This window comes from Ctenopharyngodon idella, chromosome 3 (assembly GCF_019924925.1).
Source record: "Ctenopharyngodon idella isolate HZGC_01 chromosome 3, HZGC01, whole genome shotgun sequence".
Classification (NCBI taxonomy): domain Eukaryota; kingdom Metazoa; phylum Chordata; class Actinopteri; order Cypriniformes; family Xenocyprididae; genus Ctenopharyngodon; species Ctenopharyngodon idella.
Genome location: NC_067222.1, coordinates 5,916,921 through 5,938,707, shown reverse-complemented (window position 1 = coordinate 5,938,707; position 21,787 = coordinate 5,916,921). Strand labels below are relative to the sequence as shown.

The 21,787-nt window shown below is 37.6% G+C and overlaps 2 protein-coding genes across 3 annotated transcripts in view; one reads left to right on the top strand and one right to left on the bottom strand.

The window, feature by feature from the left end:
- The window catches only part of LOC127508650 (E3 ubiquitin/ISG15 ligase TRIM25-like), a 42,061-nt gene extending 32,334 nt beyond the window's left edge, over positions 1-9,727 (top strand). The window contains exons 4-7 of one of the 2 annotated variants that reach the window (XM_051886785.1): positions 76-309; positions 395-545; positions 4,785-4,844; positions 7,093-9,727. In XM_051886785.1, the coding sequence (XP_051742745.1) occupies positions 76-309; positions 395-545; positions 4,785-4,844; positions 7,093-7,631 (984 nt within the window). In that variant the 3' untranslated portion in view covers positions 7,632-9,727. Of the gene's footprint in view, positions 1-75; positions 310-394; positions 546-4,784; positions 4,845-7,092 lie in introns of those variants that run through there. The other variant, XR_007928852.1, reaches the window with a different exon arrangement.
- A 391-nt stretch (positions 9,728-10,118) lies between these two features.
- LOC127508645 (ran GTPase-activating protein 1-like) lies at positions 10,119-19,990 on the bottom strand. The gene is made up of 16 exons (XM_051886773.1): positions 19,853-19,990; positions 18,865-18,987; positions 18,643-18,770; positions 17,064-17,123; positions 16,726-16,905; positions 16,206-16,340; positions 15,892-16,050; positions 14,181-14,294; positions 13,961-14,060; positions 12,649-12,733; positions 11,759-11,894; positions 11,540-11,656; positions 11,185-11,290; positions 11,010-11,098; positions 10,413-10,534; positions 10,119-10,300 (listed from the first exon to the last, which is right to left on the bottom strand). The coding sequence occupies exons 2-16, from the start codon at positions 18,974-18,976 to the stop codon at positions 10,219-10,221; spliced, it is 1,725 nt and encodes a 574-aa protein (XP_051742733.1). The 5' UTR covers positions 18,977-18,987; positions 19,853-19,990; the 3' UTR covers positions 10,119-10,218.
- Positions 19,991-21,787: the final 1,797 nt, after the last annotated feature.

The following is a 21,787-nucleotide window of genomic DNA, read 5'->3' as shown; positions in this document are numbered from 1 at the left end:
GTTTGGACTTTTCTCCAGTGCTGGAGCTCTTCTAGTCCCACTGAAGCCACTGTGTGATTGTGATGTGTGTAACAGCGCTCTGCACAGACCGCAGTGCAGGACAGTGAGAGGATCTTCACTGAACTCATCCGCTCCATTGAGAGACATCGCTCTGAGGTGACGCAGCTGATCAGAGATCAGGAACGAGCTGCAGTAAGTCCAGCTGAAGAACAACTGGAGCGACTGGAGCAGGAGATCACTGATCTGAGGAGGAGAGACGCTGAGCTGAAGCAGCTTTCAGACACACAGGATCATGTTCATTTTCTCCAGGTAACACAGATCTTCTCAAACACTGAGGACTTTAACAAGCTTTTGGAATTACAAGGAGTTTGTGTTTTTGTCTTTGTGTTTGTAGAGTTTGCCATCTCTCTATCTCTCTGGATCTACAGATGGATTCACTGTCAGTTCTCATCTGTATTTTGGCTACATAGCGAAATCAGTCTCTCAACTCACAGACAATCTGCAGCAGTTCTGCAGAGAGACTATAGAAAAGACATATAGATTAGGTAAAGACTTTTTTCAGAAATGGGTTAAGCATCATATATAGAATGGGGCTTGAAAGTTTGTGAACTCCTTGCAGAATCTATGAAAATGCGAATAATTTTAACAAAATAAGAGGGATAATACAAAATACATGTTTTTTTTTATTTAGTACTGTCCTGAATAAGATATTTTACATAAAAGATGTTTACATATAGTCCACAACACACACACAAAAAAAGCTGAAATTATAAAAATGACCCCGTTTAAAAGTTTATGAACCCTTGATAATAATAACAGTTTTATTTATATAGCGCCTTTCCAGGGCTCAAGGACGCTTTACAACGTACATTCAACAAGGTAAGAATAACATTAATAGGGTAGACAATGATGAAAAACAATAGTTTGTAGAAACAGTAAAAGAACATTATATAGACAGGGCAGCATACTGCAGAAAAGAATCAGGCACAACGAAAGACAAAAAACAACTTAAGGACGATAACATTCAGAAAATAAGTGAGTTCTCTTTCAGTCGGTCACGTTCGACGTACGTCAGTAGTGACCGACGAATTGGGATATCACCAGAGAGCCCTATCAGCTTTGAGTAAAACTTAACAAGCCAATTAAATTGGCGTGCAATATTTGCATAATGCGCACCACCCTCGCCAGGTGGGTATTAATACGGAAGCGGATGCAATCGCACTCTGTCTTTCACTTCGGAGCCAGCCTGTTGTGTTCCTGCTATTGACTGAGAGTGAACTTCTCAAGCCTGTGAAGAGCCTTTGTTGCAGTGCTGGTGTTAAGACACCCTAGAGCGAAGCCGCAAGCTTTCACGGAGTGAGCTTTCTTGAGCTAACAGGTTGAAGTGGAACCTGTTCGTCGAATGGTGTTCCTCTCACCGAGAGGACCCCCGATCATGTTCCGTGCTTTCCTTCCTGCAAGAGGGCTTGGAGCAAAGGCTGTCTCCCTCCACCCTCAAGGTGTATGTTGCCGCTATTGCCGCACATCACTATGCAGTCGATGGTAAGTCTTTGGGGAAGCACGACCTGATCATCAGGTTCCTGAGGGGGGGCAAGGAGACTAAATCCGCCTCGCCTTTCCTCTATACCCTCTTGGGATCTCTTCCTGGTACTTACATCTCTCCAGGGTCATCCCTTCGAGCCTTTGCAGTCAGCTGAGTTAAAAGTACTGTCCCTTAAGACCGTCCTCCTGGTTGCATTGGCCTCGGTTAAGATGGTAGGGGACAACGAATCTTGCCAGGAATTCGGGCCCGTTGACTCTCACATTATCTTGAGACCCCGGCCTGGATATGTGCCCAAGGTTCCTACCACTCCCTTCAGCGATCAGGTAGTGAACCTGCAAGCGCTGCCTTCGGAGGAGGCAGACCCAGCCCTGGCTTTGTTCTGTCCCATCCGCGCTCTGTGCCTGTATGTGGATAGAACGTGAAGCTTTAGGACCTCAGATCAGTTACGGAGGCCAGCAGAAGGAAAAGGCTGTCTCCAAGCAGAGGATGGCCCACTGGATAGTGGATGCCATCGCCTTGCCTTGCCTTGCCCGCTCGGGTTGAGATCTCACTCCACTAGAGGTGTTGCCTGGAGTCGCTGACAGATATCTGTAGAGCTGTGGGCTGGGCGACACCCAACACCTTCGCTAGATTCTATAGCCTTCGTGTGGAACCGGTATCTTCCTGTGTACTTGCTTCCAGTAGCTGGTAAGGTGAAGAACCCGTTCTAGTGTTGGCTTGCTATGCCACTCCCGCTCCCTGAGCCGGATACATGCATCCATTTGCTCCAGTAGAGTTCCCTGCTTGGTGAACCCTGTCGAGTTCCTCCGCCTCCCCTTGTGGCTCGGTCATTACGGAGTGTCTGATGCTAGGCCAAATGTCTGTCTCTGACGTTGATGTTTGGCTTGGTGCCATATGTTGTGACCCCTCCACGTGAGTGCTCTCATATGTGTATTGTCCGCGGTCAAACTCCCCATGGTGAGCCCGTGTCTTTCCCTTAGCAGAGCCAGCTCTGCTGTCACCTGTCAGATGAGTCTCCCCCTATCTCTAGGCTGGAGCCATCCTAGGCACTCCATATGTGCACTGCCCACGGCCAGTCCATATGTGTATTTCCATGTAATCATCCGCTATGGGTTCGCTTCCCCAGTGTTGTCTAAGTCTTACTGTAGTGGGTCTTGCGGAAAAGCAGTAGACTCTCTCAGTGTGAGCTCGCCCCCTTCTCCGCCCACCCGGCGTGCAATATTTGCACGCCAATTCCATTGGCTTGTTTAGTTTCACTTGAAGCTGATAGGGCTCTCTGGTGATATCCCAATTCATCGGTCACTACTGACGTACGTCTCCGTTCCCTCCTTCAGGGATGTTTTGAGTAATGATTTAAATTCAGAAGTCAGAAAGATCGTAGTGAGTTGGAACCGCAGTCGGTCATCACTCATCCAACAGACGTGTCCAAACCACTGCAGACATCGTTTCTGGATGGCCTCTTCAATTGTAGGCTGGTTGCCACACTCTTTTCGGACCAATTCATTCCGGGAGACGCAGAGGATTTGTTGGAGGCATTGCATTTGGAAGACCTTGAGCTTGTTAAGATCTGATTTAAGAATAGCCCAGGTTTCTGATCCATATAACATGATAGGATTGATCAGAGTTCGGTACGATTGACAGTCGACTAATGCCGTGGTAGTTCTTACATTTCCGGCTGTTGCCTTTCTTGAAGATGGGCAGAATCATGGCTTTCTTGCAAGTCATTGGGATTCGTTCCGACCACCAGATTAGCTTCATAATGACGTGGAGACTGTCTTGTAAAACCTCTACACCTGCCTTGATTGCTTTGGTCATCACACAGTCTAGGCTGGGTGCCTTTCCATTCTTCAACAAATGTATGGCAGTTCGCACCTCATCTGCCAATGGTTCAACATCAAGCATCGGCGCTGTAGGTGGCTTAACAGAGAGAGTCTGACAGAGAACCGGTATTCTTGCCTTGTTGTTGCTGCTTCGAGACCAGCTACCACGCTATTCCAATATGTTCGACATTTTCAGCTTTTCATCTGGCTTCTTGATTTAATTCCCAATAGCACTCAAAGTTGACGTGTTTCATCTGTTTCTGCTCTTTAACCAGGTTCAGGCACTCATCCGATATCCATGATTGGGTTCGGTGTCGGACAGGCAGGCAAAGTGGCATGGAACATTACACAATGGTCATGGCGATTTGCATTTCTTCTTCTCGCATCATCTAAGCTCGCTAGAAAACTTGTTGGTAAGGGCCAGTTGGAATTGGTCCCTGATCACAAGGTCATTGAGCCGCATCCAGTTCGACTTCACTGATGATGTCACTTTATTCCTTTCCCGTTGTAATCAAAGCTGCAATTTGGCACGGACAAGATAGTGGTCAGAGCCACAGTCGGGTCCTTGCATCGCCCACACTGGCTGGTTTTGGTTGGGGCGTACACTGAGAGCACATGCATCTTGATGGTGCTGTTGATGGTCAACATGGCCAGGTGGTTTGATATTGTCAGAAAGGCCAAAACACTCTTAGTCGACCGGCTGTTCATAATAAAGCAGACCCTAGCAACAGCATTGACGTCTCTTTGGTTGTTGGGTCTTGAACAGTTTGAGTTCCACTTCCGATGAGTTGTAGTTCGGACAGAACAGCGATCAAGATCTTGGTTGCCGACAGTTCCTTGATGATAGCTTCTTTCTGGCTGATGTGATGACCAGTCCGAATATTCCACACTGCAAGGCAAAGTTTTATTTTCGGAGTAACCATCCTTCTTTCTAATCTTTCTCCACTCTTTCGGCCAGTAGCTCTCTTTTCTCCGTCACCCTCGTGCATCGGCTCCCTCAGAAGTGGTAGCCTTTCTTGTGGTTGAAATTTGTCTTTTATCCATTGGTTTCTTGCCTAGTTTCACTGGTTACCCAGTTCTAGTCACCTCGACAGAGTGACCACCCTGCTCAGGGCATAACATACCTCAGCCCCCGGGCTTGGGACTGGCACAGCGGAGTTGGGCAGGTAGAGCAGGTGTACAGCTAGTGTATAATTGGATGTCATCAGCGTAAAAGTGATAATTAAAACTACAACAGAAGATACTTGCATGTTTCCTGGGAAGACAAATTAAGTACATTTTATGTACTTTGTATGATCCCTCTTATTTTGTTAAAATTATTCACATTTTCATTGATTCTGCAAGTGCTTTTCAAACTTTCAAGCACCATATGTACACATTCTTCGTGAGAATTAAACTGAAGATGTGTTTTGTTTCTGTAGTGAAATCCTTCCAGGTCATTGGCGCTCCTGAATTTCACACCAGAGAGAATTTTCTACAACGTGAGTTACTATGAAAATGAGTTTGACTATTTTTCAGTAAGTTAATGGCCTTTTTTTACTTTGTGTTACATTATGGAATTCCACAGCTGCAAAAATAATAAATTAAGAAATGTTAAAAATAAATAAGTAAATAAACAAAGACGTAAAAAAATGAAAATAAATTAGTATTTATACTTTTTATTTCCTTATTTATGTATAATTGTATTTTTTCCATATATATATATATATATATATATATATATATATATAATTCATTTATTTACCCTTTTATTTCCAGATTTTTTTTTGTGTACATATATTACATCTACATTTATTTAATTCCACATTTATTTGTTACGGTTCAAGCAGGAATAAAGAGAGTTGCTTGCAGCAAATTTCATTCAAAACCAAAACAATTATAAAGCATACTGAGAGTCAGACCAGGAACAGGTGCAGGAACATGAAACATAGTCAGCAAGAGCAAGAGTGCAACAGCTTCACACTACAAACAAAGACAACAACTGACAAACAAAAACTGAAACATGGGAATATAAACACAGGATAACAAGGGGCTGACAAGGGATGGGTGTCTGTGATATGTTGTCATGGGAACTAATGAGGCTAACTATGGCGACAAACAAGGCAGGCAGGACAACAAGGGAAACAGGAACCAAACACAGAAAGGGAGCATAGAAACAATGGGAACTGGGAATACATTTCAGCATAAAAGTCCTTACAAAGCACAAGACACAAAACCAGACAATTTATACATTTATTTATTTTCACATTTATTCATTTATACATTTATTTTTACATTTCTTTGTCTGTATGGTAATGAGGGAGGCATGTTTTACCTCAGACATGGCAAAGCTGAAGCTTTGAGGGCACAGTGACACCTTGTGGTGTGACTAAACGAAACGCAAGAGGTTTGTGAACATGCCTTTGCTAGTCACAGAGGGAATGAATGACTTTGAGATGGGTAATATGGCCAAAATCTTGTGTCACGGTTTAAGTATCACCCTATCACCCTAATTGAAACGAAGTGTTTTCTCTTCATGTTCTGAGCTGGTGTGCGAGTCTCATCGACAATAAACACAAGCTCTTATCAGCACCATCCAGCGCATTTACATTAAATGTGATTTAATAGTGGATCATTTCACATGCTTCCGTGTCAAAGTATCTATCATCAGATCTGTTGAAGATGCGGCTTCTGTTCATGTGTTAAGACATTTTAGAAATCCCAACTGGGCGATGTTTTACGGCCATATCCGGAATAAAGAGTATGTATAGTCAACCAATATACATACAGTTAGGGTGATATTAAATGACTTAAACCGTGATATAAGATTTTGTTCACAAACCTCATGCATTTCGTTTAGTCACACCACAAGGTGTCACTGTGCCCTCAAAGCTTCGGCACTGCCACTCTGAGCTCAGTTGCTGATGCCCCCCTCCCCCATTACCATATGGACAAAGAAATGTAGAAATAAATAAATGCAGGCAGAAATAAATAAATGAGAAAATAATTATGCATAAAATAAAAGTATAAATACTCATTTATTTTGTGTTTTTACATTTCTTTTACATTACTTTTTTTTCAACATTTCTTTAACATTTTTTAACATAAGTTTTTTTTAAACATTTCTTCATACATTTATCTATGTATTTATTTATTTATAATTTTGGCAGCTTTTGAATTCCATATTACATGGGTTGCAACAATAAAATTATAAAATCAATAATAAAAACAATCACATTTTATTATTAATTATTTAAATTACTGAAAATGCATGTCATCAAGATGGAGAGCAGAAGGCAGTAAAATAATTTTTAATTAAACTATTCATTTTCATAAAAAATTTGTTTATGGAAATAATATTACAAATCGAAATGCTTGATGTTTGTAACACATGTAGTTTGTTTTTTATTTTATTTTTTATCATGAATAGATATTTGTAAATGGGGTTGCTTTTACCCTGCAGGAAGAATAAATGACAGGAACACATTAATATGTTTATAGGTGATAACATACTATGTTACCTGTTAAATGTTTGCACACATTGTTCAGCATAGATTTGTTGCTACCCTAAATGAAATTTTACTTCATAGGTTGAATAGGTTTGAGTTTTCATTGGTTATTTTACCAGTCGGAGAGACACATTTAAAAAAAAAAAAAGTCCAACTTTAGTATTGTATAACTAATGGACCCTGCTAATGTGTCATAATAATGATGTAAAGTCATGAGTGATTATCTCTTTTTCTCCACCAGATGCCCGTTTGTTGACCCTGGATCTGAACTCAGCGCATAACTGTCTTCGTCTGTCTGAGGAAAACAGAGTGATCACTGTCGCTGACAAACCCCAGTTGTATCCTGATTATTCAGACAGATTTGATTATTGGATGGAGGCATTGTGCAGAGAGAATGTGACTGGATGCTGTTACTGGGAGGTGGAGTGGAGTGGAGATGGGAGATCAGGAGTGGTTATAGGAGTGACGTATAAGAGCATTGGCAGGAAGGGAAATGGTCCTGAAAGTATAGCTGGGTTTAATGATCAGTCCTGGAGTTTGTACTGCACTCCCACTTTCTGTTCATTCTGTCACAATAACATTGAGACCGTCCTTCCTGTAGTGTCCAGCAGTTTAATAGGAGTGTATGTGAATCAGGGCGCAGGGATTTTGTCCTTCTACAGCGTCTCAGACACAATGAGCCTCATCCATAGAGTCCAGACCACATTCACTCAGCCGCTTTACGCTGTGTTTGGACTAGATAGACACTCAAGGGTGAAACTGTGTCGTCTGAGAAATTAAATCGTATTGAGGTCCTACCGATTATTTTGTCACATCCACTACTGAACCCATTGAAAATCTATATTTCTGTATTGACTCTTCATCAAATGTGTTCTTATCTTAATTTAAAGGTGCAATATGTAAGAATTTTGCAGTAAAATATCCAAAAACCACTAGGCCAGTGTTATATATTTTGTTCACTTGAGTACTTACAATGTCCCAAATGTTTGCAACTATTTGTAAATTGTGAGAAAATTGCAATTTTAACCAAGGCGCCTGTCAATTGCGTCACACCCGTGTTACCCTCGGTTTCTGGTTTTATTTTGTAGAAACCATGGAAACACCAAAGACGCTTTAATATTTACATGTTTTAATAGACAAGGGAACAACTGTTTTGATATATTTATAGACAGAAAACGAATTATTGTTATATAGCTCAACACGTTTAATCTTATTGTTTAAATCAAATTTTCTTAATTTTTTGCAAGTACCATGCTTTACCATGCCTCAGAGAAAAACAGTAGCTAACATAGCGTAATCAGATGCAGCTTTATTTTTAGTTACAGTAATACAGCATTTTCTCCATCATACAATACGTTTTAAAATTAATTTCATGCCATTTATCAACACAAGCCATCCAGCATTTAATATGATATTCTAAAATACACATCTCACATCTCACTGCAGTGTGTCTCAAACAAGTGTCTCACAGCAGCCGCCGAGTGAACGCACAGAGTAACGTTATAACATCATTTTCAACACACTCAGATGTATCTAATATAATAAACAGAGCTGCGTTACCTCATACTCATGACCGGAAAAGCGGCAGCAGCGCCGGCGACTGTGACATAATAAAAGTCCCGCTGCTCGTGAGGCGTGTGTTCGCAATCACTCCAGCGGCCTCGTTCAGCTCCCACAACACTCGGTCCTGCTCTGCTTCATACTACAGTAACGTTAATAATCGCATCCATGAACATGATTTCTTCCCGAGTCCTATCCCGTTTCTTTTGCACCGTCCGTAGAAGTGAAGACCACATGTCCCAAGATTCCGTGCTCAAACTTGGCGTCATCAAGCTACGCCTTTGTTTTGAATAGGCCTCTAGCGACCTCTAGCGAACAGAAAATCTTACATACTGCACCTTTAACTTACAATTGTAGACGAACACAATCTGACTACTACACTAATAACACAAACTATTGTAGTTTTCAAATTATTATTGAATACATTTTTTTTTCTGAATAAATTTTAATAGTACATTGAGTTTATTTTATCAACATAGAACTCATTTTTAATGTGATTAGTTTCATCCTAGATTGACTAATACAATATGAGTCTTTATGACAGCGAATAAATACATAGATCTGCATTTAATGTTCGTGTCTGGAGGTTGAACTTTTGTTAAGCGTGTCAGAAGTTCTCAGGTTTTGGGTTCCAATCCTTTCTATTACATTTTTTTGTTTGTTTGTTTTTCTCATAAAAAGATGTTCATTAGTGATTGTATATTAAGAGCAGGGACACATTTGTGTGCATTTTGTTGTGATTTCACCAAAACAAATTGAGTCGCATGATTTCAAAAACATTACAGCCCCAGACTGCCTCTTATTTACCACAAACAATTAATTTGCTGGTTAACTATGTTGGTAAGTTGCTTCGATGACTGTTTCATCTTAAAAATTGAGTTTAGGCTGTTTTCAAGGACGTTTACTACTTTTGTCTATCAGCTTCCAGTTTCTGTCAGTCGAGTCAAATATGATATTTCACGATGATAAAATTGAGAGTGTGTGTTAACCTGCTTGTGAACTCTGCTTATTTCGTTTAATACTTCTGCGCAACACTGATGAACTGTATAGGACCAGTCTTTGGTCATGTTTGTCCCTGCTATGTGTTTTATACGGTTTTGTCATGTCCTGTGTAAAAAAAAAAAAAAAAAAAAAAAAAAGAGAGCGAGCGAGCGTCTTTCAAATTTGATTATTTGATTTTCATGTTGGGTTAATGAATATAACAAATTTTAGTTGTTTGGTGCAAATAAAACACTGCAACACAATTAGTAGATTTTTACTATAAATGTGATTTGGATTTATAAAAGAATAAAGAGTATAATGTAAAAGAAAACCAATACTGACTTCTTGTCTTCACTACAGCTCAGATTTCTGGCTTCACCATCAGAAGGCACTATCAGATATGTGTCAAACACAATGGATTTCCTTTATTAAAACAACCAAGTATAACAATTCAAGTATATTATTAACTGAATAAATGTTCTAAATGGAACGAAAAATGTGTTAATATGTTAATATATTAAAAAAGGAGAGATGCTGCTTCAGCTGAGGTAAAAAATGAACGTGCTTCGAAGCTAGCACAACTATGTGAATTAAAAAAAAAAAATAAAAAAAAACAGATAAAGACAATTTCTTTTTAGTACAATGTGATTTTTCACAGCAGATTTTATTTTTACCCTTCAAATCCTGTTACTGTACATTTGTTTATTATTGAAGGAAGACAACAGGTGATGTTTTAAGACATGTTAGTTTATTATTAACAATCACATGGAACTCATTTAAGCAGATGTTTGTGTTTTAAAACTGTATGTATAGTGTATATGTGTTTTCAGCTCTCAGGTGTGAGTTTCTGCAGGGTGAATTTCAGGCGGTCTCGAGCACTGCTGCACACCTCCAACGATTTATTCTGCCTGCATATATAAAAGTAACCAAACACACAAACAAAGAGAAGATTCAGTCATCACATACAATTAATAACAAAAACAACTGTTTACATTCATAAACATTTGTTTGTCGAGTTACCTGGTCATGAAAGCATTGAGGACAGTGATGTGTTCTCGGGGGAAATAACTCTGTTTTACTGCATGTTCCAAACACTGTAGGTGACCTGGGACCACCTTCACCGGCTTTAACTTGTCCTCACTCTACAGAGAAAGAGAGAGAAATATCTGAACATCAAAAAAAAATGCTTTCCACCATCAGCTCGAACAGTTCTATTCATGGTGAGCAATGAAACCAGGTCCATTACTAACAGGACGAAGGTTTTCAAACTGGGGTCTGGGGTTCTACATGAAAATTTTGGCATTTATATTGAGAAAGGGTGTAGTTTGCAATGGGATCATCATATTTGAGGGTCCTTGGCATCAAAAAGTTTGAAACCCCTGAATTAGAACATGGTTCGGTACAATTGTACAAAGCCCAAACTAGTATAGAAATATATGGACTAGTATAGAAATGCATGGTAACCATGTTAAAATGACAAAGTCAACATAAAATGGCATTCATAACCTATTTTAGTTACGTGACATGACACATTTCCATGAGAAAGGGTATTCATCAATAAAAAACTATATGTAAAATCTGTGCGCAAACTAGTCTGAATGCGCTGAATGATTTTACCTTTAAAAGTCCAAGCATCACCAGTAACGATGATACAAAGCTCAAACCCTGGAAAGTCGGTGTAAAGAAGGCTTTACTCAGCACTGCATCTGAAACACACAGACACACAGGAATCAGTCAAACGTCACTCTCAGATCATTCAACAACCATGTGATGGATGTTCACGTCATCTCACCGATACTCTCCAGCACGGCTAATTTCACCTCTTCGTCGTCTTCCTTATACACAGAGGAGATTTTCAGAAATGCTTCAGCTGTCTTAGTCACATCAAACACGTCCACCTGCAAAAGACACGCAAACACTCAGCTCTAGGCCTGTTGTGATTATTACAGCCTTCTCTATTTTGCGCCACAAATTACGATTTTTCAGAATTGCATTTTTCAATTCCACTGCTTTGGGTGTCATGTTTTTAAACACTAAAACATGTTTTGCATGAACAGCCTCTATGATAATACTAGAAATGACCTGAAAAACACAAGTTATGTCTCAGAAGTGCATTATGTAAGCATGTGTTCAATGTAATATGTGACCTGCTGCTGGATGAGGGAGCTTCTCCTTTCACCGAGTCGCAGTAGTTTGTCTGGAGATGGAAAACTCAGGAAAGACGAGACGTCTGGAGTACGAGGTGCTGAAGGCGGTGTTGAGAACTACACAAAATCCACAGATACATGTTTATTTCTCTTCTTATGTTTTCATCTTTTTATGTTGAATTCTACTTCAAACTGGAAGCCTTGAAGCTTCTATCAAACCTTATTTAATTCACTCTTTTCTTCCTCTCCTTCTCCCTCCTCCTCTTCTTCTTCCTCCTCCTCCTCCACATCTTCTTCATCATCATCATCTTCGTCGTCCTCATCTTCATCTTCCTCAGGTTCTCCCTCGTCATCACTGTGTGTGTGGAAGTGGGGTGGAAGAAAGAAATTACGGAGGGACTTTACAATTCATTGACTTGTTTCAAATGCATTTGAACACAGAAGACCAAACGAATGCTCTTGTAAATCAAGGTATTTTTTAACAGTAAAGGTGCTATATGTACGATTTTCACTTTAATAAAGCATAAAAATACCCCAATATGTTTGCAGATATTTAGGAAACATCCTAAGTTCACCTACTTGTTTCTCAGAAAAACAATGCTACAGCCAGATATTCTACTTTGAAATGTGCGTTCAGTGTAGGAATGTCTGTCTTTGTTTTGGTCTGTGCGAAACCGTGTGCTGCCAGTTTATCCAAAAGTATTTCGACATCACAGGTTGCCAGTCGGAGGAAAACACTGCGTATTGCAGTCATGGAAACCAGCAAACAAACTGGATCAGAGAATCGCAGATTCTACCTGACCTAAAAAGCCTCTGCATCCATCTAAAGATCTCTATGAACGACAGCATATTAAAACAGACAAATCAACTCATCAACTTAAGTCTCCTCGGCTTTCATTGTCAATTGCGCTCCCTCTTGTTGTGTGTCCTCAAGCTGGCAACCCGTGTCTTTGAAGGAGGGAGCGAGGCAAAAAATATTTTGAATTTGGACTGCAGTATCTATTTCGACCACTGGGTGTCATTCCTACATAGAGCCCCTTTAAGATAAAGGGAATTTGGAAGGCAAATGTGTTTTGTAAGATTGAGTTTGTTTAGTGTGTGTTTGATACCTCAGAGAGCCCAGTTTGTCTCCCATGTTCATGCTCTCCATCACCTCTCTAAGATTGTCACATCCTTCCTCACCCAAACTGTTCCCTAAAGACAAACACATTTATTATGTGGATGTGTGTATGAGTATTACTGCAGTGTGTAATTTTTAATGACACAAATGTTTTTCACTCATGTAGTCATCTAACCAGTGTTATCACTGAGATACTATTATAGTTTTTGTAATATTTCCAATGATTTTATTAAGTTTGAGAAAGCCAACTTACTGAAATGCTGTTTAAACTTATAGTTATTATTCTTCTGATTCTAACTCCTCCTAGAGCTTTGAAGCTAGAACCACCAAACTCAGACTAGACCTTCTGACTGTTCTGATTTAGTTTGCTATATCGTTTCTAAATGATCCGATTTACGGTTTTCCCAAAAAATGTCAGAAAATCTCGGAAAAAACCCATAGACTTATAAAGACAGAATGTTCAAATGAGCAAAGACTATTCAAACTCAATCTGTCAAAATTCATCTATCTTAATTCATCTATCTTAGCTAGCTAGCTTTTAAAACTACTAAACTAAAACTTAAAATTATTACAAACTGAAAATCTTCAAACTTCAATCTTTTAAAGCTACTTCTAACTTTCTGGTCAGGCTTTCTATATATATATATATATATATATATATATATATATATATAGAAAGCCTGACCAGAAAGTTAGAAGTAGCTTTAAAAGATTGAAGTTTGAAGATTTTATATATGTTAAATTTTAGTTGTAGTTATTTTAGTATATAGTATTTTTATATTTTCCTTTTTTTTTTTTTTGTAATTTTGTTGTTTTTGTCATTTTTCATCTTGTCACTTCTTTAATATTTTTTATATATTTTTATATGTATATGGTTTTTAGTCATTTTTATTTCACTTTTAGTATGTTATTTTAGAACATCAACTTGAACTAATTGTAAATGCCAAATGTTTCTTTTGCAACTAGCTGAAATAAAATAATCTTTTTCTTTTAATTTTTCAGTAAGTTTATGTCAAGTAACAAAAATAGTGTTAGTTAAATAATAACTGTGCATCTAACAGTTGCTTTATCACTGCAAATCACTGTTAGTGTGTTTCAACACATTTAAGAGTGTATTATGTATTAGGTGATGCACAAATACACAACTGTGACAGAAAACACATTTAATCATAATTAAATCTTAAATGTCAAAGTGGTTTATAACCTGTTCACCATTGGTTTTAGAGCCCAATCTTGATTAAACCAGTGCATATTAAATTATCACAGACTTGTTTTTCTGTTTAAGTGTGTTGTGTTTGTACCATTCAGGTCGAGTTTTTCCAGCTGATCTTTGTGCTGGACAGATCGGGCCACTTCCAGAGCAGCTTCCTCTGTGATTTCACCAAAAGACAGATTCAGCTCCTAGGGAGAATGAGACAAGCATCTTTACTGATTTAGCTTTCATCATTTCTTCATTTTTAAGTCCTTCAGCCAAAGCTACATAACATATAATAACTATTAACCAGAATTATCCATCAGTACCTTGAGTATCGGCAGTCCTTCTTTCAGAGTCTCTGCTATGGCACTGGCTCCTTCAGACCGAACAAGACAGTCACCAAAATTGATCACTTGCACATTGCGCAGGTGTTTCAGTGCCTAACAACACACACAGAGAAACACCTTTGAGAATCATTGCTTTTTCATACACTGGTCAATTTTGAGGATTATTTTGCTTCCATAAAGTGTCTTTCACACTAGGGGAAAAGAAAACATCCAAAATACACTTGTAAGTGTTTTGTAGATTTAAGTGCCTGTAGATTTCAATTACAATATATATCTTTAAAGAGTTTTTTCTCCACTTCAGCAGCACTAACATACACCAGACTTTACAGTTTTATTCCTATCTATATTCTGAAGGTTTTTACTGAGGGGTTTGTTCATATAATATTCAGCCTGATTTATATAACAGTTTAATCCTAAAAACGTGGTGAAAATGTATTTTTTTCTGTCTGTCGACAATATTTTCTGATATTTTTTATTAATAAAAAGTGATATCCAAAATCCCCTCAGTAAAAACATTTAACTCTAATATATCAACAAAATGAAACAAACATTTTGAACCTGGCTTTATCCAGTGTTCAGATTTATCTTCTGGAAATGTATGCAAATTAGTGCATAATTGGGCAATGCCTCATTTGCTTATTTAAACAGCATTTCAAAAAACTTAAATAGAAAACAATTGTCTTAATGTACTGTGATTAATCAACTGAGGAAGTATGGTGATATCTATTAAAGTTCTTAACCTGTGGTGTCAATACATCCACACCAATATTTAGCTGTTGATGCCATTCAACTATTCCACAATTTTGATTTTTCATCTAAAGCACAATATGGGTCATTCCGTGTCAAATCAACCAAATTTCGGAAATTTCCCTGGCTTAAATTTTTGATTTTATTCATATTTTTTTCTGTAGAAAGACAAACATAAATAGTGATGAAATCCAAAATATTAAATGTGACTGAGTAATCCACTGTTTTATAGAGGGGGGTCAAAATTACAATTTTCACCTGAGATTTTGATCCAAATTAGAGGGGTGTAAAAATGACTTTAGAAAGATGGCAGCATCATTAATTTAATTTTTACACAGAGATTGATAGGTCTATTAGTAAAATCTGTTGACTTTAGCAATCTTTGTTTCATTATATGCCAACAGTGATGGTTCAAAAATGGCAAAAAGCACTTCTTGCGTTTTTTTGCCTCAAGTTTGCATGCCTGTAACTCAAGAAGTATTAAAGCTATCTTAATATTCTTGTAGATTCTGGTTCTTAACAAACTTTCCTTTTGGTATCTTCATTTTAAAGGTCCTCGATGGTTCATTCCCAAAGATATGGAGATCTTTATGAGTAAATTAGTAAATTGTACATATTTTCAGTGGTCAAAAACCAAATGTGGGTCACTTTGCAAACAGCTGATACTTTTTTTCTTTTAAAGAGGAATATCTGAATAGCAAACAATGTTGAAACTAGAAATGTATGTTGTGTTTTTCTATCCACTCATTTGCATAGAACATACCTGTGTGAGTGCCATAAATATTAATTTTCAAAAGTTGTCATGCCTGTAACTCTAAAAGTGTTCAAGATATCTTAATATCCTTCTAGATTCTCATTATTAATAAACTTTCCTTTTGAAATCTTAATTTTCAAGGCCCTATGTATCTCAGATTTAATTTTAGTCCAGTGTTTTCCAGTGTACCTCTGCCATAGCGATCGCTCCTTTCTTGGTGAAAGTGTTGTCGTTGAGGTTGAGCACTCGCAGCTGTGGGTTGTGCTGCATAGCTGTGGCTAAAGCCGTGACTCCTGGGTAATTGATGCCATTCTGGGGCATGTGCACTTCCTCCAGACTGCCAATCAACTGAGAAGATAAAGCATTCACAAATGAGACAATCAGATGAGAGAACATGTTCGCAATGGACAAAAATGACACCGGCTGACTTACAGGAAGATTTTAAAACAAACTCCAAATAAATGAAAATCAAGAAAATGATTCAAAATCGTGTCATTCAGCACCTGAAAGGCCTGTGCCAGTGCTGTGGCTCCATCATTCTCCAGTCTGTTCCTGCCAGCGATGAATACCTTCAGCTGCAAGGGGGCTCCCAGCGCACTCGACTCCTTATGACACACCGTCAGAGCCGCCGCCAGGATCTACAGAAGAGGGTAACACCGCATTACCAGAGGAAACAAATGTCAATATAATAGAGCACAACAGTTCTGTCCACTTTTTTTTTAGCATCTTTGGTTACAGAACTATTTTCCCATTCATTTGTCATGATTCTCTGATTGGTGGATATTTCTCTGCAGGATCATGGGTAATGTAGTTTTTTCAGCAGGAATTCTACTGTTAAACACGACTATCTTAAGATAAAAATACTATTGATTATCAACCTCATAGCTCACAGTAGGTCTGTCTTAACCAGTGTAGGTTATTATGTAAAATCAATTCCCCTATGGAAAAAATGAATGGATTTTTTCCTTCTGTAACCCGACTGTTGTGTTCCACGATGATGGCATCATCATAAACCCCGCCCACCTTTCCTCCTCCAATGCCCATTCCACAATTGTTCAGGCGCAGTTCCTGCAGGGAGTGGCAGGCGGCACTCTTGAGCAGCTTCTCGATGCCTTTTACGCCATCGGGTCCAAAGGCGTTATCACTCAGATCCAGAACCTTCAGACGAGCTCCAGCCATGATTAATGCGTCACCTAGAGAAACCTGGAAAAGCACATCTTACTGTTAAACTCTCGGATCTAGTCACAAGTCACAACTACTTACTAGGAGCACATTGGGCATAATAAAGAGTTTGCAAAGGGTTTCACCTATCAAGGATGAATCGTGGTATCATAAAGAATTGTTAAATCATCAAATCTTACCAGAGCGGGAGGAATTTCAGCTCGCAGGCGGCCGGTAAACATGTCGCTCCAGTGGCAGCACTAACATGAGAGAGAAACAATGGAGATACAGGACATATTGTCATTTTGTTTCCTAATAATAGCGTTAAGAAAATAAACATTACAAAATTTGCCTAAAATTAAAATTATCATCTAAATGTGGTTTCTTGCTCTTGGCAGCTAATAATTCAATGCACAAAACACACTCTACTGATTCCCATCATTTAAAACAATACAAATATTTCTAAATTTTTCCCTTATCTCATATTTTTTCCATCATTGTGTCATATTTGGGGCTCTGTAACATTGTGATTGTCACAAATCTTATTTATTATTGCTGCAAGTGATCCTGTTATTTTAGTTTTTATGTAATATTATAAAATTATTGTTTTATTAATATTTTGAATGAGCTTTTATTTAGTTTTCATGTCAATTTTAGTTTAATGTTTTAGTAATTTTATGTGCTTTGTCATTTTATTAGTTTGTTTTTAATATTTCTATTTTGGTTTATTATCATTTCAGTTTTTGTTTGGTTTTAGTTTGTTTATCAAACTAAATTTGTTTATTTCAAGTTAATAAATTTGTGCTTCAACTTCAACTTATTTCTATGGAAGCCTATTTCCCCCACATTAGAGAAAAAAAATAACATGCATAAAAAGTCAAAATTCTGACATACCAAGTCATAATTATGAGAGGAAAAGTCAAGGTTATGACTTCAAAAGTCTGAATTATGACTACAGAAGTCGAAATTATGACATACTAATTTAATTATGAGATGAAAAGTCAAAATTATGACGTCATTATGAGATGAAAAATCGAAATTATGATTTCAAAAGTCATAATTATGTCAAAATTATGATGAAAAGTCACAATTATGATATACTAAGTCATAATAATGAAATGAAAAGTCGAAATTATGACTTCAAAAGTCAAAATTGACATACTAAGACAATTATGAGATGAAAAGTCGAAATTATGGCATACTAAGACATAATTTTGAGAGGAAAAGTTAAAATAATGACATCAAAAGTCGAAATTATGACACACTAAGACATACTTATAAGTCATAATTTCGACATTTTATTTCAATCGCTTTTAAAGTCAAAATTTTGACTTTTAACATCATAATTCCACTTTTTATCTCATAATGCCTTTTACAGTCATAATTTTGTCTTTCTATCTCATAATTATGACTTTTAAAATCATAATTTTTAAGTCATTTCTTCAACTCCTATGTGGCGGAAATGGGTTCAAAATTATGACTTAAAAAGTTGAAATTATGACATAAGTATAATTATGAGATAAAGTCAAAGTTATGACATACTTTTTAAGACCTAATTTCATCTTTTTAAGTCATAATTTTGACTTTTATGCATGATATCTGCATTATTTTGGTGTAAATGGCCTTCCATATATTTCAGTGTATTGCCAAGGCATTCGCTAAACATTCGTTTAGCTTATAGACCCTCAACCCACTTTCAGGTCTTGACCCACCAGTGAAGAATGACTGTTTTAGGATGGAGTTTAGTAAAAATGAGGACTGTGAGAGTGGTTTCAGCACCTGTAGATCGCTCTTCTTCTCCAAGGCTTTGGCGATGGTCTGCGCCGCCTCCACGCCGATGGTGTTTCCCTCCAGTCTGAGCGCACGCAGACCGCCGAACTCCTCGATCTCCTTCACCATCTCCTCCACTGCACACAAAACCCGACATTATTCTTTCATAAAGACACCAGAAACAGATGTGAGATAATAGATAATAATCGGCTGATGTGCGTTTGAGCTCACCAGACTGAGCGTTGTCCAGTTTAAGGCCCTGTCCTTTATAGCTGAGCTCTCCCTCGTTGACTTGAGTTTTCGCCAACGAGTCAGCGAGATTTGCCACATCATCTGATGCCATCCTGACACCAACTGAAGACCACAGAGAAACACATAAGAGTTTAAAGAGAGAAGAAACGGTTAATTTTGGGATTTTGTGCTACTGGCTTTTCATAACATGTTGATTCAGACTAGTGGAAAGAAAACATTCAAAAATACACTTCTAAGTGTTTATCTATTTGTGTCTATTAGATTTCAATTACAATACACATTTTTAAAATTGTTTTCTCAAAATGAGTCAGAAATCTTACATACACCAAACTTTACAATTTTATTCCTATCTATATTCTGAAGGTTTTTACTGAGGGGTTTGTTCATATATCATTTGCCTAATTTTATATAACATTTAATTCCTAAAATCATCTGATTTCTGTTATGATAAAAACAGAAATACAAAACCCCCTCTGTAAAAACCCTTATCTAGTATGTCAACAAAGTTAAACAAGATTTATCCAATGTTCAAATTTCTGTTCTGGAAATGTATGCAAATTAGTGCATATTTAACTAGAAAATGTGTTTCATTTGACACTTCAACATAACATTTCAGAAAACTTGTCATACAAAATGATTGCAACTCTAAATGTCTGGTGAAAATCTATTATAACATTCACCCTATTCATCTGTAGTGTCTTGCCTTAATTATTTGTAATATTAAATCGCATAGATTAATCCATTCCATATAAACCTATTTTGCATGTTATAATGTTAATGTGTAACCGCTGTTGTTCATCCCAAAATTAATGTATGTTATCATATGTATCTATATGAACATGCGTATTCAGATACACACTGATACATGATCAACACACAAAACACGTTTTAAGTGACTCAGCCTATTTACAACTACACACTCGTTCCCGGAACAAACTTCGTGTTTAAATATTATGTTTGTACTTACAAGTGGTGTTTGAAATGATTTTTGGCTTTAGATGTGGGCTATTTCTTTTACAACCAATTTCTTCCTCCCGCTCGCGCTGATGACGCAAATGGTGTAGGTGCGCAGTGGTTCATGGGATTTGTAGTCCCTTATTCCAGAGCCCCTTATTTAGCGTGGCTTATTGTTTTTTTTTTTTGTTGTTGTTGTTTTTTTTTTTTTTTTTTTTTTTTTTGAGCTTTAATGCCTTGTTTTGTTTTGAGTAAAATTACCACACATTATTATTAAACATTTTAATTTGTCGTATATGGGTGATTCTATGGGCACTTTTATGTTCTTTGGTCATATTTTTAAAAATACATATAATTTTGGACAAATTCCTCTTTCTTTGTCAAACTAACAACAAAACCACCTTAAAAACTTTTTACTGTTCACTTTTCATCAATATGTTCCAGACATGGTCTTATTGCAATGGTTTACAGAGCCCATCTTATAATGCCCGATTGGCCAAATTTTTCCCTGATAGGATGCTTGTAATCATTGTAAACAGATTCCTGCTGATCACCTTCATACGTTTTGGAGCTGCCCCTGGTTAGCAGACTTTGGGTCAAATGTTATTGATGCGCTTAAAAATGCTCAATAGATCCCAACCCATTGACAGCCCTCTTTGGAATCTCCCTAAGATCTGACTTAACTTCATTTCGTCGGGTTATTGCATTTACTACCGTCCACACGGAGACGCGTTTTTGTGAATAGGCTACACGCAAATTTTGTATCGTATAGGCGTTTCATCCACACGGATCAGGCATTTTCGGAAGGTGAAACCGCTATTTTTTGAAACCGGGTCCCAGAGTGGCTAAAACGCAGTAGTCAGACGCCGCTAACAGCATAAAACAGCAACAACAATAGCAGACTAGATGTGTTCGTGCTGCAGAAAGTGATGGCCGATTTCGAAACACCCCTTCATGAAGCTCTGAAGCTTTATGCATCTTTTGTTTCGATGATTCGGAGCATGTATCGAACTGCCAAAGTCACGTGATTTTAGTAAATGCTTCGTTATGTCATCACTGTTTCGAAACGTTTCAAAACAGTTCGAAATTTCAATGGTACACCGGTAGAGGGCGATGATAAAGTGAACCCACGAATCATGCAGATTCTCTGAAAATTGAACAACCGAGAACCGCTTCTTTCGGACATGTCCGATTTGAGAACCGATGAGCTTATGATACTGCGATGCGTGTAACTTTTCAAGAGAACGAAAAGCACGTTAGTCAAGTTTTGTTGAACATCGGAAAGTGTGATAACATAAAACATACTGGAAATATGTTTATGACTTAATTCAAAATACAAAAGGTTTATTGTGCTTTTCCAAATACACCATAACAGATAGCATACATAATAGCCTACTGTACATAATAAACTACATGCCAACATGAACATAATATTTTGTACACAGATCAAATAATGTTCAGAAATAGTTCTACTTTTTTTTTTTCTATATTAATGTTATTTAAAAAGCAATATAGTAAAAGTTGTGCAGTTGTGCTTTCAAGTAATTTTTTTTAAAGGTTGGAAACAATTAATTGTTTTTAAAACTATCAAACTAAACATTTATTTGTTTCATATATAATCCATGGACAGCTTGTTTAATTTCTAAACAAGGTGATATAAAGATAAAAAATGACGTAATCAAACTACAGTGAGAGCAAACAAACGACTCCTTTTGAATCGCTCTCGCGGTTCTCGAATCTCATCTCGTTCTCGTGTAGAATCGGTTGCAACGGTTTTCGGATCACCAGTACACAACCGAGAACCGCTTCTTTCGGACGTGTCCGATTTGAGAACAGATGAGCTGATGATACTGCGCGTGCGTGATTCAGCGTGTGATCTGAAGCTACAGGACTGTCACAGCACCGGTTAACTAGGACAACCGATGCTATGAGAGGACTCAAATGAGGG